We start from the raw sequence: 15,543 nt of genomic DNA, 5'->3' as shown, positions 1-15,543 counted from the left end.
TGATGCTCCAATAGCATTCATGCTATTGTTAGCATTTTGGCTCATTTTAGCTTATGCAACATACTAAAATGAGCAAAAATGCTCATACTACCGTACGTGTACAGCTTAAGAAAACATGCTTCTGACTCCCCGCAGGTTATTGACTACACTGAAGCTTTCTTAAGCATGATTGCTAATTTTTACCATCGGAACGCTTTATTAAAAATCCGACGGCCACACTTTGGCATGCCCCTTTAAAATTTCTGCAGGAATTTTCTAGTTTTAATTATCAGTTTTATCGTCTTTTCCTGTCTTTTTTTCTTTCTCTTGATGATACTGAATAAAAAAAGGCTCAACTCCGGTGCTCTCCACTGACCCTCACTTCCTAATTTCCTTAGTGTAATGTCCAGCGCACACAAGAGCTGTCACTGATTGTCGGCCCATTTTCTAAACCTGAGAGACACATTAGCCGACAGAAATCCTAGGTATAACGGTTCAATCGGGTTCGTCGTGCCGTGTGGTGTCCAGCCACATGGGCACAAAATAATGGCTACAAGTCCAGTTAACTAATTTTAAAATCGGGCATTAATCAATGCTTCACTAGAATCTACCTGTGATGCATGTGGCTAGAGTCAGCGTAAAGTCCTGACTGAATGAAAATTATTATAACCTATTTATGTCACGTTAACGAAGAACAGCTGAAAACTTACCAGGTTTATCAATTGCGGTAGCAATTTGGCTCCAACTCCTCCCCTTGTCATTTCTATATTCTTTGCACGAAATGTTGAATAAATGTTAATGTTTCCACATCTCATCTCCAATGTCCGCTAGATTTCAGGTTGCGCCGTTTCAGCTGTTTGGGATTCCCCTCGTAATTTCCCCTCAGAAAGCACGGAGGAGAATCCGCACTTTCTGATTGGCTACCTGTCACATTCAGAGTTAACGCTCCCAGTCAGGGAAAACCCCTGATTTAGATCGGAGCGGCCACGACCATCTAAATCACACTGCAGGATGATCGGTTACGAAATCACCAGAGACAATCTGAGAATGGACAACTTTCTAAGATTGTCATAAGGGGAAAATAGGGGCAAATTATCATGTAGTATGAACTACTGCATTAGGTAGTGGGATGTGCTCATCTTCTCTATCTAAATTAGTTATTACTGAAGGCCAATATAGTATACAGACTTCATAATCTGCACTCTTTTGGTTGAATGCAGTATTTATTTCCACTTTGGCTTTATGTTGCTTAGTTTTTATTCAAGTACGTTTTTTGTTAATGGAGACTGAGAATCCATTTTATTTATGTTTTTGGTTGTTTTATTTATTTAGTTTATCAAATCCAGTGTTATGTGTTCGTTTGAAAATAAAGTGTATTTTCAAACAAAAATACACTTTGCATGCGATTGACTATGGCAGTCAATCGCATGCATTATTAGTCATTTCCATTAAATCAGTGTCAAAAGGTCTTGAAACAATATTATCGTTTATCGCAATAATTTTTTAGACAGTTGCTCAGTAAAAGTTATTGTGACAGGCCTACTTGTTCCATTTGTAGATAATTTCACTTATAACAAGACATCTTTCCCATGTTATAAGTTAATTTATCTGCCAATAGAACAAGTACTTTTCCATCAATGTTAAGGAATTATTTACCTAAAATGATCACCTGTATTTTGCTGAAAAGTTACTCTTAAGTTTGTCTTACTTCAATTGCACTAAGATATTTGCATTAGAAACTAAACCAAAAATGCTTTAGGATTTTGTGTTTTTGCAGTGAGAAAATAATCTTTTCTTTTTAAAAGTTCTTTGAGTTGACTTGATATGTTGTTGTATTTTAAATACCAGTAAGTATCTTAACAGAGGATGTCTCTTTCCACATGTGGGGGGAAAAAAACCTAAACTATTTCTCCTGTCCAGTTGTACAAACGCCCCGGCTGACTGTGTCTCCGTCGTGGCTGAGTCCCGGCGCCGTGGTGACGCTGCGCTGCGAGGTGGAGCCTCAGTCTGCGGGAAGGAGGTTCTACTGGTATAAAGCTGTTCCTGATCTGTCGCAGATTAAATTCAGATATGATTTGCTGCCTGCCAGCGTCGACGGGACAGTAGAGAACTCCTTCGTCATTCACGAACAAAAACACACAGCAGCATATGCGTGTATAGCTGGATGGAAAAACATAGATTATTCCACTAATTACAGTGAACCACAGTTTGTCTGGTCAGCTGGTCAGTATGTTTCTGTTTAATAAACACACTTATAATTCCCTTTGTTGAATTAAGGCCTGCGATAATTTCTGTCCATAAAACAAATAATCATTTTAATTGAACTGTTTAATTTATGCTAAAGTTTGTAGCAGAAAAACTTTAGCATAAATTAAACAAAGCATAATTCAAAAAGACAAAAGATTAATTGGACAGAGCAGAAACGGAAAAGCTTGTAGAATTACCAGTATAAAGATGGATTTAAACCAATCAATTAGCTTCATTTATTAGCTTCTCGGGATTAAAAATAAATCGCTGCACCTGTTAAAATTCATAAAGTCGTCTACAGAATTAGAAATCCTTCAGAATATAATGGAACACAGAACATGTATGGTTTTCATTTTGATTTTCTCTTGGTTTATTTCGCCTCTTGTACTTCAGATGCTCACCCAGCAGCGTCTCTCACAGTGAGTCCCGTCAGAGACAAACTTTTCACTTTCGACGAAGTCGGTCTGCACTGCACGGGAAACTCTGCTGAATGGAGAGTGATGAGGATCGTAAAGTCATCCTACTCAAACTGCTCCGTCTGGGGGACAATGACCGGACCCCTGTGCACCTTCAAGAGCCGCTGGTTGCATAAAGCAGTGTACTGGTGCGAGTCTCGATCCGGAAAGTTCAGCAACGCAGTCAACATCACCATAGACCGTAGGTTAATCTATGGTTGTCATCTGACTTTCACTTCTTTTTTTTTTCTGTACCATGTTGTCGATGTCAGTTCATACATTTTCAGCTATGAGTTGCTTTATGTTGAAGTCGTTGGTTTGTTCCGACAAAGAAATAAACAAAGAAAGCCAAGCCTTGTGGTTTTTTAGCACCTCTTTTAGTTAACGTTGTCGACAGCTTGGATGTATAGTCGCCATCACACTTTTACTCAAATTTCACATCGAAAATGTGTTATTTTTTAAAATCTGTTTCTGTCCAGTTGCACCGTTGCTTGAACTGACTGTGTCTCCATCATGGCTGATTCCCGGAACCTTGGTTAACCTGAGCTGTGAGGTCGATCCTCCATCTGACGGATGGATGTTCTACTGGTATAAAGCTGTTCCCGATCTGTCAAGAGATGGCTACAGATATGAGCTGCTGCCTGATAACATCAATGGGACGAGGCAGCACTCCCTGGTCATTCATGGACAGAATCACACAGCAGGATATGCATGTAGGGTGGGATATGGAATCCCAGAGTTTCTCTCTCGATACAGCAAACCAAAGTTCGTCTGCTCTCCAGGTCAGTTCGTTTCTCTTCTTACAGTTAACGTGTTTTTGTGATTTACCAACATGACTTCCCCCAAGACTCCCTATTTGTGGTTTTTACTGCGCAGGTAAAAGAAAAAAACGTAGAGATATGACTTGATTGTTGGAAAAGAACGGAAAGTATTTTTACAGGGTACAAAAAGAGGAAGAGGATGATTTGTGGTAGTTTATTTTTTTTCATCCACGACCAAGATTTTAGTTCAGACAATAAGATAAACAGGCCTGAGACGCTGACAATTAAAAAAAACACTCATGAGGTTAGAAGTAAAGAGCCACTAAGTCAAAGTGTCAATCTGTCTCACAGGCAACAGACATGTTTTTGACATGTTTTTTTATTTTTCTTTACTTAGACATCATAAAAGGTTTTAATTTGAAGCCAGAAAGTCTGTTTCTGAATTGTGGACTTCTTTCTTCCCTTTGCCTTTCTGTTTACACTGATTCCTCTGTTCGTGTTGTTTTACTTAGTCTCCCATCCAGCAGCTTCTCTCTCAGTGAGTCCTGACAGAGAGCAACACTTCACCTCTGAGTCTGTGACTCTGAGCTGTGGAGGAAACTCTGGTGACTGGAGAGTGAAGGTGACGAGAGAATTGGGTTCCTCATCGTACACCGACTCATGCTCCGCCTGGGGGGCAATGAATGGGTCCTTGTGTGCCTTCAGCAGTCCACAGCTCTATAAAGCAGCGTTCTGGTGTGAGTCTGAATCAGGAGAGCTCAGCAACGCAGTCAACATCACTGTGCAAGGTACAGCTTGTGTGTGGTTTTTCATTCAGTTCAACAGCTTTATCATCTCTGCTAGCGCTACAAAATTGAAAAGAAAAAGTGCAAAATGTCTTAAATCACATTTAATTTTATCTATAATCTAATTTTTATTCTACCAACAAGGTACTTATTAGTATTATTGAGGTTTCAGTTCAATTTCCTACTTTAAAAAGTGCCTTAAATGCATCAGGCGAGCTGCTCTTCCTCAGGACCTGCTGTACAAATTCAGCTACTCTTTTGTCAAAAATGCAGTGCAACGGGCCAAATGTTTGTCGTCTTGGACAACAAATATTTTCTTCTTCTGTGGTGTACAGAATTAATTTAAATTAGGTTGTCTGAAAAGCACCCACAACATTTTTATTTAACCTTTTTGGATGTAGATTTAGTTTCAGGCTGTAGAGATCACAACACAAATTGTTCCCAAACTTTGAAATCACATTGGATTTTGATTATATTCAGATATTGGCTGTCATACCCAGCGTTTTCGCATGTAGGGTGGAAGTTAACCTCTGCAACAGTAAATGTTGACTTTCATTTACAAGATGCAATAAACAGTAGTGTCAAAAGTAGCCAATCTTTGGAGACTCTTACCCTTTTGAATTGATTTTAAAAATCAATCCTAGTCAACAAAGTTTGACTTTTTGATGTGATTCCAAAGTGAAACATGTTAATGGCTAATGAAAACTGATCTCTACAAAAAAGATTAAAATATGCAACTAAATAATTGATTGCATAAATATTCAACTCCATTAAGTAAGTATGAAGTACTTACAATCTGGACACTACACTTTTCCTCCATTCAAAAATTGAATGGAGGAAAGAGTTTTTTTTTTTTTTTAAAGAACTTTTTTTTGTCAACAAAGCCAATTTTGTTACATCTTGATTGTTTAATCAAGATGTAACAAAAGGGTAAAACAAGTGGATCCATACTTTATAAAGGCTCTGGATATTTATCTTTTGATTAAAATTCATCATCATAAAAGCTTCCAAAGCTTCTTTGTTTCTTTCTTTGTTTCTTTCTTTGGTCCTTTCTTTCTTTGTTTCTTTGTTTCTTTGTTTCTTTCTTTCTTTGTTTCTTTCTTTCTTTCTTTCTTTCTTTCTTTCTTTCTTTCTTTCTTTCTTTCTTTCTTTCTTTCTTTCTTTCATCCAGGTCGGTCAGCCGCATGGTTCTCTTCATCATCAATAGAATACTGCTTCATACCGTTCAGTAACTTTTTAACTGATATTCTCTGTTAAAAATCGAACACGAAATGTTCCTGTGTACCGTATTTTCCGCACAATAAGGCGCACAGAATAGATGCTACAGTAGAGGCTGGAGTTACGTTATGCATCCACTAGATGGAGCTGCACTACAGGGAATGTCAACAAAACAGTCCGACTCGGGTCGGCGAGGAGAGCCTTCCGCGACTGGGCCGGGGCGTGGCCAGACGATGGTCACCCTTCTCCGTTTGCGCACGGCATGTTCATGGAGAATGTGGTGCTAAATGACCTGCAGACGACCTGCAGGTAGGTAGATAGGTCAGTCAAACTTTATTTATAGATTACAAACCAGCGTTCTGACAACTATCCCAGCATGCACCCCGCACTTCTTCTATGGGCGAAAATGAAGTCGGTGGCTTCTTCCCATAGTTGCTGGACCTGTTGTGGCTCAATATTGGTCCATATATAAGGCGCACCGGATTATAAGGCGCACTGTCGACTTTTCAGTAAATTGAAGGTTTTTAGGTGCGCCTTATAGTGTGGTAAATATGGTAAACAAAAAAACCAAACAACCACACACAAACTGCTTGCGGTACACTACATGCCATGCTAACGTCAGACAAAGGAAATGCATCACAGAGAAGCTAAGCACGTGTCCACCGCAACACAGTCGGAAAACGAAGCAAAAACCAAGTAAAGCTGATACAAAAACAACAAACACGACCGGCGAGCCCCCAATTGTTAATTTTAATCAGAAGAAGAAGAATTAAAATCTTTTGACTTGTTTTATTCTCTCTTCTGCCCGGATTCCTTAATGTTGTCACTGTATCAGCTGAACCATAAAGACAAAGACAAACGTTTTTCCAAGTCCAAACATAAACAACATTTATTAGGCGAACAACTAATGAAACTGACAAAACTCTAATCACAAACTAGCATCCAATTCAATATTTACCTCACTCCACAGACATCCACACACCAAGACAAACTTACGGGGAACCATTTCACCAACGCACCGCTCCCCAGAGACAGCATCACGGATAACCCCGGAGCGATCTGAAGTTAAGGTTCCGGGTCCTATACTTTTAAAGGTGTTTCCCTTTTCTGCGGTATTCAAATTAGGGAATTGTCCTTAGCTAGTTCATTTAAATCTTGTTGGCTATGTCCCAGTAAAAACCTGTTTTTAAGATCAAAGAAATGTCATTTTCTTTTGAATGGAGACAGATCTTTTTTATGACCCTGTCCCGAGAGGAAGCTCTACTCTGTTGGCAGGACCAGATTGTTTTACACCAGCTGTTAAATCTTATCAAAGTGGTCAAAAGGTTAATCTCACACCAGTGGTGGGAAGTAACGAAGTACAAGTACTTCGTTACTGTACTTAAGTACAATTTTCGTGTATCTGTACTTTNTATATACATACACATATTATATTGTGGCATCAAGTAACCCTTAAAGAACAATACTACTGATGTATTTTCCAAATAACAACTGAACACCTAGAAAAAAATTCTAGAATTTTTTTTCCCACCTTCTTTTTGCTTTAAGAAAATCAAAAACACTTTGGAAAAAAAAAATCCTGACATAAAGGATCGTAATTCATGCATGAAAGGGTTTATTAGGTTAAATTCACTGGGTTGATAATACATTGTTGCACTTGAGGGGGAAAAAGAAAATCAGTGAAGTTCCTGCCATCTCATACCTCCTTGATTTCCTTTCGTGTCTCTGCTTTTCTCGTATTGCAGGCTCTCATCCGACAGCTTCTCTCACGGTGAGTCCTACCAGAGAGAAACTTTTCACGGGCGACAAAATCCAGCTGAAATGCAGCGGGAGCTCTGGCGTCTGGAGGGTGAGGAGGTTCAGGCAGTCGTCCTACAACTCAGACATTTCCGACTGCTTCAGCTGGGGGACCATGTCCGGCTCCTCGTGCACCTTCAGCAGCCGCTGGCAGCTAACCGCCGTGTACTGGTGCGAGTCTGGATTGGGACAGCTGAGCAACGCGATCAACATCACCATACACGGTAAAACCACACGTTAAAGCCACAAACGCAAATGTTTCACTGGAATGTTATGTGAGAGACCAACACAAAGTGGTATACAGTTGTGAAGTGGAAAGAAAATGATGCATGATTCTAAACATTCTGAACATTTCACATTGCTACCATACTTTTGTTAGGTTTTGTTTCTATCCAGCTATGCACATGTAGTGACTGAAATTGGCCTGGTTTGATTTCCATGCCGTCACCACTTTTAGTGTTTCTTTCTTTACAAAAAAAAATAACATCCATGTTTCAATTGTAGTTTTGTGGGTTTTTTTCTTGTTATTATTTCTGTCAGCTCAGATGAAACAAACTATGAAACAAAGTCAACTATTTCTCTTCTCCAGCCACACCGAAGATTGCCCTGACTGTGTCTACACAATGGGCGAGTCCTGGAGCCTCAGTGACTCTGAGATGTGAGGTTAAGTCTTCGTTGCCAGGATGGAGGTTCTACTGGTATAAAGCTGTTCCTCAAATGTCCAACACCTACAAATATTACTTGCTGCCTGAGAAAACCCATGAGTCTCCACGGGACTCCTACGTCGTCCACGACTCGAAACACACGACAGGATACGCATGTCGAGCTGGATGGGGAGTCCCACAGTATTTCACCAATTACAGCGAGCCAAAGATCGTCTGGTCTGCAGGTCTGTGTGATTCTATTGAATGACCTTACTGATGATTCCCTTTGAAAATGTCATGTCTACGTCTCATTTCAACTGGAAATGCTGCTTAACTTGTGGTAAAAGTTGTGAAAAGAAACAAAAAAAACATCAAGATAAAAAAAATATACAACATATGATTGGTAAAAACAAAAGTCTTGGACAAGTTGGAAAAATTCTGAAGATATTAGAATCACCTGCCTAAAAAAAAAAAATTCAAAGTAACTGGTTATCTTCATCAACTTCTTAAGATCGACCTGCTGATATCTGTGACATCCAGAAGGAGAAATCCTCCAAAATGACACAAAATGCGAATCGTGTCCCATTTTCAGTTGGCTTCCCCTCGATTTATTTTACCTCTTTGTTTCTTGTTCTCCAGATTCTCACCCAGAAGCGTCTCTCACAGTGAGTCCTGACAGAGACATTTACACTGTCGATGAAGTCCAGCTGACATGCAGAGGGAGCTCTAGTTACTGGAAAGTGAGGCGGTTCAGACCGTACTACCAGTCAGACGTATCAGACTGCTCCGTCTGGGGGAAAATGACTAGATCCTCATGTACCTTCATCAGTAGCCAGTATCACAAAGCAGTGTACTGGTGTGAGTCTGGATCAGGAGAGTTGAGTAATGCAGTCAACATCACAGTAAACAGTAGGTTTGATTATATGATTTTCTTTTTTTTTTTCTTCTTCTTCTTCTTTCAAATTTTATGCCGTGTTGTCCAGGTCGATTACTGATAGTTGTCTATATTCAAAGTTTCATATCTGTTAGTTTGGCAACATTGCACAGCTTTTTAAAACAGAAGCGCTTGTGTTTCATTTCTTAGAAAGCCAAGTCTTTTCGTTTAAAACGTTTCTATTGATTGTTTTAGAGATGGTATTGTCTTCTAGATGCTACTCAAATCGAACGGAGAATGTCACATGTCTTTACTGTGGGTGGGGGGAAAAATACAAAAGACAACTAAACTATTCCTCTGTCCAGGTACACCGAAGCCAGTCCTGACTGTGTCTACATCATGGCCGAGTCCTGGAGCCTCAGTGACTCTGAGCTGTGAGGTCAAACCTTCATCTACAGGATGGAGGTTCTACTGGTATAAAGCTGTTCCTGATCTAAAACAGAACAACTACAGATACAAGCTGCTGTCTGACGGCGTCGACGGGACCGCACTGGGGTCCCACGTCATCCATGGAGAGATGCACACGGTTGTGTACGCATGCAGGGCTCGAAGAGAAAAAGAACAGTACTTCACCGAGTACAGTGAACCAAATTTTGTCTGGTCCGCAGGTCAGTGTGCTTCTATTCAATAAACTTAATTTAGGAAACCGTGTTAGGAAACTCTGAGTAGAAGTAACTTACTCTGAATAAACGACCCAGCTCTGTGATACTCTGGGGTTAAGGTCCCAGAACAGGAGATATCGACAGGGTTATCACAACAATTTTAACAAAAATTAAATAAATAAAGCAATACCGTTTCTGTTGTCGATGTAGCGTGGGAGGGTCAAAGTCAATGCGTGAGTGCGATTTAGAAGAGAATTAGTTATATTCTTGAGAGTGTCCAAATAAAAGGAGGATTTTATTTGTATGAACAAAATATCAATATCTGCTTTACTTTTACCCGACATCAATAAGGAACACTTTATGAAATGAAAGAGCAATTCACTTACTTTCACTTATCCCGATTTCTAATAACAGGGCCCAGAAGGAAAACAAAACCCCTTCAATCTATCATAAAACGTAGAGGACGCATCATTTTTCATCGAAGTTCCTCTTGATTTCTTTTGGTCTCTGCGTTTCTTTTATCCCAGATCCCCACCAAGCAGCGTCTCTCACAGTGAGTCCTGCCAGAGACAAACTTTACATCGTTGACGACATCCAGCTGAAATGTACAGGAAACTCTGCTGACTGGAGAGTGAGGCGGTTTAGACAATCGTACTACAAGGCAGATTTATCGGACTGCTCCAGCTGGGGAAAAATGATCGGACCCTTGTGCACCTTCAGCAATCCCCTCTACCACAGAGCAGTGTACTGGTGTGAGTCTGGATCGGGAGAGTTCAGCAACGCAGTCAACATCTCTATGGAATGTAGGTTTATTTACATGATTTTTTGCTACCCTATTGTCCATTAAATATATTTAGCTTTCATCTTGAGTTCTGTTGGAGAAGTTCATAGCAGTCATTTTGAGAATATTGCACCACATTTAATGCCTTTATTTTAAGGAAGTTGTATCTATGTTTCAGTTTGAAGAAAGTTGAGTCTTTTTAAGCTGCTCATTTTATGAGGGTAATTTTTTTTTGTACAATTTTGAAATGCTGTTAGTATTATTCAGATCTAACAGAGAACTTCACACGTCCCGACTGTGAAGAAACTAAATTATTTCTTTTCTCCAGCTGCACTAATGCCCCATCTGACTGTGTCTCTATCATGGCTGAGTCCTGGAGCCTCAGTGACTCTAACCTGTGAGGTTAAACCTTCATCTGTGGGATTGAGGTTCTACTGGTACAAAGCTGTTCCTGATTTATCAAAGAATGGCTACAAATATGATCCACTGCCTGGCATTACCAGAGGGACCGTAGAAAACGTCTACGTCGTCTATGGACAGAAACACACAGCAGGATATGCATGCAGAGGTGGGAAAGGAAACCCGGAGTTTTTCACCGAGTACAGTAAGCCAAATATTGTCTGGTCTGCAGGTCAGTGTGATTCTACTGAACAAATTTCTTTATTATTGTCTTAATAACCCAATGTCTGTGATATTTCTTGTCATTAAAACAGTTAAAGAATTTTAACTGAAAGCGTTTAATATACGTTTAAGGTAGAAAAAAGAAACCTAAAAGCATCGGAACGGGAAAAGTCAAAGTATAATTGTTGGAGTCAAAAGAGTGATTTTAAGTGGTCAAGAAATAGTGAAAGATGTATAGGATTTCTTGTTTTGAAATAGATTCATCAAACTAGTTAATTAGCTTAATTGTTTTTTATACTCTCGGGTTTGAGAATACAGTGTTGCACCTCTAATTTTCCCAAAAAATGAAAATCAGAACATTTGGCTCAAACTTTCTCTCAACTTCTTTTTCGCCTCTGTGTTTCTCGTGCTCCAGCTTCCAATCCGGAAGCGTCTCTCATCATGAGTCCCAACAGAAATGAAATTTTCGCCGATGAGAAAATCCAACTGAGCTGCATAGGAAGGTCCCCTAACTGGAGGGTGAATAGGTTGATACAGTCATACTACCGGTCGGACTCGTCCAACTGCACCGTCTGGGGGAAAATGACCAGATCCTCGTGCACCTTCACGAGTTCCGACAACGACAAAGCAGTGTACTGGTGTGAGTCTGAATCGGGAAAGTTCAGCAATGCTATCAACATCACTTTAAAATGTAGGTTTCCTTGCATATTTTTTATTTTTCGAGGTTCTGTCGGTGAGTCAGAAATGCAGAGCGAGAGTCGAAGCCAAGGCTCTACGTGGCGCAATCGCCTCGTCTCCGATTTTGCAAAGACCAAACCAGACTTGGGATGCGCGGCTGTGTCAAGCCAGGCTTAAGTAATTCAGGCAAAAGTGCGTCCACTGATTTCTTGGACAGACTGTGAGAGCGAATGAATAAATTGTGTACGCCTCTCTTCACGCCACACTGGTAGCTTCTTTTTTTGAGAAACCGAATCACAAATGCTCGATAAAGAAGCTGCTGCTACAGTAGTGACAGAATAACGGATTGACTGAATGCCTAAAATTTACATTTCCTAACATCACATTTGTACAATTCATGGCGTTACCTTTCATTTTCTCAAATGAAACACTTCAAACTTATAAATGAACAGAGGAAGTCAATATTATAACGTTATTTTTTGTTGTGGAAATGTATCGAGCCTAGACTCTATTTAAGAATGTTAGTGCTAAAATGTCACATGCAAAATACAGATAATAATAAAACTGATGATAAGCATCGTAATGTTAACACTAACTTGAATGCCAAGATGTGGTATTTTAATGTAGGCTGATATAAATGACCGGAACAGACAGAAGAAAACAAAATCACTGACAAAACACGTTGGTTTCTGACCGCTGTAGATGAACAGAGGAGGAACCAGAATTGACCAAACTTGGGGTGTTTCGCCAAACCAGGATAACAAATTAATCTGGGATTAAGCTCTCTGATTTATGTTATAATAATGATTTATATGTCTAAACTTTCTAAGCAAGTGTCAGGTTTGATTTTGAAGGATGAACCGATGCCTCTGTCAAGTCTGACTTTATCTCCTACTGTGGGTCTCGGAGTCTTGCGTTTGTGAAACAGTCCTCTGGTTTTGCGTGAATCCGGTTTGAGTTCTTTCCGCATTGGAGTTTGCATATTGTCCCTGTGCATACACGATTTCTCTCCAGATACTCTAGCTTCTGGATCTAAAAGCATGACTGTTAGGTTAAGTGGTCTATCAAAAATTGATTAAAAGCGTGAACGATTGTTGGTCCCGTCTGTCTCTGTGATGCCCAGCAATGGACTGGAGATGCCTCTCGCCTGATGACCTCTGGAGATGAAGTTACTGTCAACTTGGACCTGTTAACCTGTTATTGTCTTTTAAATGCTAGTAACGTAGCTCAGATCTTGCAGAGGATGTTGCATCTCTTACTATTAAATAGACTAAACTATTTATTTTCTCCAGCTAATCCAAGGCCCCAGCTGACTGTGTCTCCATCATGGCTGAATCCTGGAGCCTCAGTGACTCTGAGCTGTGAGGTTGAACCTCCATCAGCAGGATGGAGGTTCTACTGGTATAAAGCTGTTCCCGGTCTGTCTAGTGGCTACACGTATGATCTGCTGCCCGATAGCGTTAAGGGGACTGTGCAGGACTCCTATGTTGTTCACGGTCAGAAACGCACAGTGGGGTACGCATGTAGAGCTGGAATCGGAAACCCAGAGATCTTCACCAATCACAGTGAGCCAAAGATCGTCTGGTCAGCAGGTCAGTGTGTTTGAAAGAACCGATTTATCGTTCCCTTTGTTGACTTAATGTCTGCGATCATTTCTGTCACTAAAACAAATACTCCTTTTAACCAAAAAAATGCTGTTTGATGCATGATGAAAGTATAGAAATGGATCAAAGGAAACATGGGGATTAAAAAACGAAACGCAAAGTGTGACTAATAAAACCAAAGATTGGATAGTGTAGAGAAATTGTGAAGGTATTAGCATTGCTTTTCTAAATAATTTATCAAGCTAATTAATTATCTTATCAGTGTCTCAGGATGGAAAAATATGGAGTTGAACCTGTAGAATGACCTGCAGATGGAGAAGCCCTCAGAAATGATGTAAAAACAGAGAACATATGTCCATGTCTTTCTTGACTTTCTCTTGCAGATTCCCACCCAGCAGCGTCTCTCACAGTGAGTCCTGCCAGAGACAAACTTTACATTGTTGACGACATCCAGCTGAAATGTACAGGAATCTCTACTGACTGGAGAGTGAAGCGGGTTAGCCAATCATATGACCAGTCAGACGTATCAGACTGCTCCAGCTGGGGAACAATGACTGGATCCTCATGTACCTTCACTAACCCCCAGTACCACAGTGCAGTGTACTGGTGTGAGTCTGAATCCGGAGAGTACAGCAATGCAGTGAACATCACTTTAATCCGTAGGTTTATTTACGTTATTTTTTCCCCCTCCTGATTTTAAAGATTTGTCGTCCATATCAGTTTATGATATTCAGCTTTTGTCACACGGATAACATTGCACAACTTGTAATGCCTTTATTTTAAAGCAGTGACATCCATGTTTCAGTTCTAAGAGTCTAAGAACTCTTAATTATATAATATAATAATTATATATATATATATATATATATATATATATATAAATTGTGGATGCTGTCTTTCATTAGTAGCAATGTTACTCAGAACTAACAGACGATGTCACATTTTTTTACATGTAGCATGAACTATTTCTCTGTTCAGATCCACCACAGCCCACACTGTTTGTGTCTTCATCATGGCTGAGTCCTGGAGCCTCAGTGACTCTAAGATGTGAGGTTAAACCTTCATCTGTGGGATGGAGGTTCTACTGGTACAAAGCTGTTCCTGATCTATCGCAGAACTACAAATATGATCCACTGCCTGACATTACCGGAGGGACCGTAGAGAACGTCTACGTCGTCTATGGACAGAAACACACAGCAGGACTCTCATGCAGAGGTGGGAAAGGAAACCCGGCGATTTTCACCAAGTACAGTGAGCCAAGGTTTGTCTGGTCTGCAGGTCAGTGTGTTTCCATTTTATGAACTGATTTATCACTGCTTTTGTTAACTTGATTTCTGAGATAATTTCTTTCAGCTAAACAAATAGTCATTTTGGGTGAAAATGTGCAATTTTATGTCTGAGCTAGAGAAAGGAAACAGAAATATGACAACTAATAAAGTCAAAGTAGAATTAATGAAAACAAAAGAGTGATCCGACAGGGTGAAGAGATAGTGAAGATAATCCACTTGCTTTAAGATGGAGCTAATTAATTCGCTACATTTGTTAAAATTCTCAGGATTTCAAAAACAATTTAAACGCAGAATGTGAATCATTTTCATCAAACTTCCTCTTGATTTCTTTTGGTCTCTGCGTTTCTTTTATCCCAGTTTCCCACCCAGCAGCGTATCTCACAGTGAGTCCTGCCAGAGACAAACTTTACATCGTTGACGACATCCAGCTGAAATGTACAGGAAACTCTGCTGACTGGAGAGTGAGGCGGATTAGACAATCATACGACCCGTCAGATGTATCGGACTGCTCCAGCTGGGGAACAATGACTGAATCCTCGTGTACGTTCAGCAGTCCCCAGTACAATGTAGCTCTGTACTGGTGTGAGTCTGAATCAGGAGATTTCAGCAACGCAGTCAACATCACTGTGCACCGTAGGTTTATTTGCATTTCTCTTTCTTCTGATTGTCAATGTTTATGCCATTGTTTTCCGTGCTAATTATAAGTTTAGTTTTGTTCCGAGTTATATTTTTCATGTTTGTCAGAAGTGGAGGGTTGACGGTGGAAAATTTTGATGAAGGAAGTTTCTCCTTTTGTGTTGACACTTCAAAACATGTGTCAAACAAGCCAGGAGAATTATTATGAGGCACGTTTTAGAGGTGGGGTCAGATCCAAAGTATTGATAACACTGGTCAACAGCCAAAAACTTGGCTGTTTTTTTTTTTTTTTTTAGTCTTTTAGGGTAATTTTGATGTGCTGAATCCAAAAATCCCATTGGTTTTGCTCAATCAGGTCAACCTTTTGAACTAAAGCTACAGATCAGTTTGAGGTACTGATGAAAAAGTACTTGTTCCTAGACCTGTCGCGATAAACGATAAATCAATTAATCGCATGATAAATTAAACCTATCGACCTCATTAGGGGCATGCCATAGCAATGCATGGAGGCA

The 15,543-nt window shown here is 40.0% G+C and overlaps 1 protein-coding gene across 1 annotated transcript in view; it reads left to right on the top strand.

Moving 5' to 3' along the window:
* Positions 1-1,859: 1,859 nt before the first annotated feature.
* LOC103480292 (obscurin-like) overlaps positions 1,860-15,543 on the top strand; it is a 30,885-nt gene continuing 17,201 nt past the window's right edge. The window contains exons 1-15 of the mRNA XM_008435178.2: positions 1,860-2,133; positions 2,620-2,883; positions 3,161-3,463; positions 3,955-4,230; positions 7,191-7,466; positions 7,832-8,131; positions 8,526-8,795; positions 9,126-9,428; positions 9,950-10,225; positions 10,532-10,834; positions 11,240-11,515; positions 12,795-13,094; positions 13,490-13,765; positions 14,085-14,384; positions 14,753-15,026. Coding sequence (XP_008433400.2) covers positions 1,860-2,133; positions 2,620-2,883; positions 3,161-3,463; positions 3,955-4,230; positions 7,191-7,466; positions 7,832-8,131; positions 8,526-8,795; positions 9,126-9,428; positions 9,950-10,225; positions 10,532-10,834; positions 11,240-11,515; positions 12,795-13,094; positions 13,490-13,765; positions 14,085-14,384; positions 14,753-15,026 — 4,271 coding nt within the window. The remainder of the gene's footprint in view (positions 2,134-2,619; positions 2,884-3,160; positions 3,464-3,954; positions 4,231-7,190; positions 7,467-7,831; positions 8,132-8,525; positions 8,796-9,125; positions 9,429-9,949; positions 10,226-10,531; positions 10,835-11,239; positions 11,516-12,794; positions 13,095-13,489; positions 13,766-14,084; positions 14,385-14,752; positions 15,027-15,543) is intronic.

Source organism: Poecilia reticulata, linkage group LG18 (genome assembly GCF_000633615.1).
Source record: "Poecilia reticulata strain Guanapo linkage group LG18, Guppy_female_1.0+MT, whole genome shotgun sequence".
Taxonomy (NCBI): Eukaryota; Metazoa; Chordata; class Actinopteri; order Cyprinodontiformes; family Poeciliidae; genus Poecilia; species Poecilia reticulata.
Note: the sequence above shows the minus strand (reverse complement) of the source record. Positions and strands in the feature narration are given on the sequence as shown.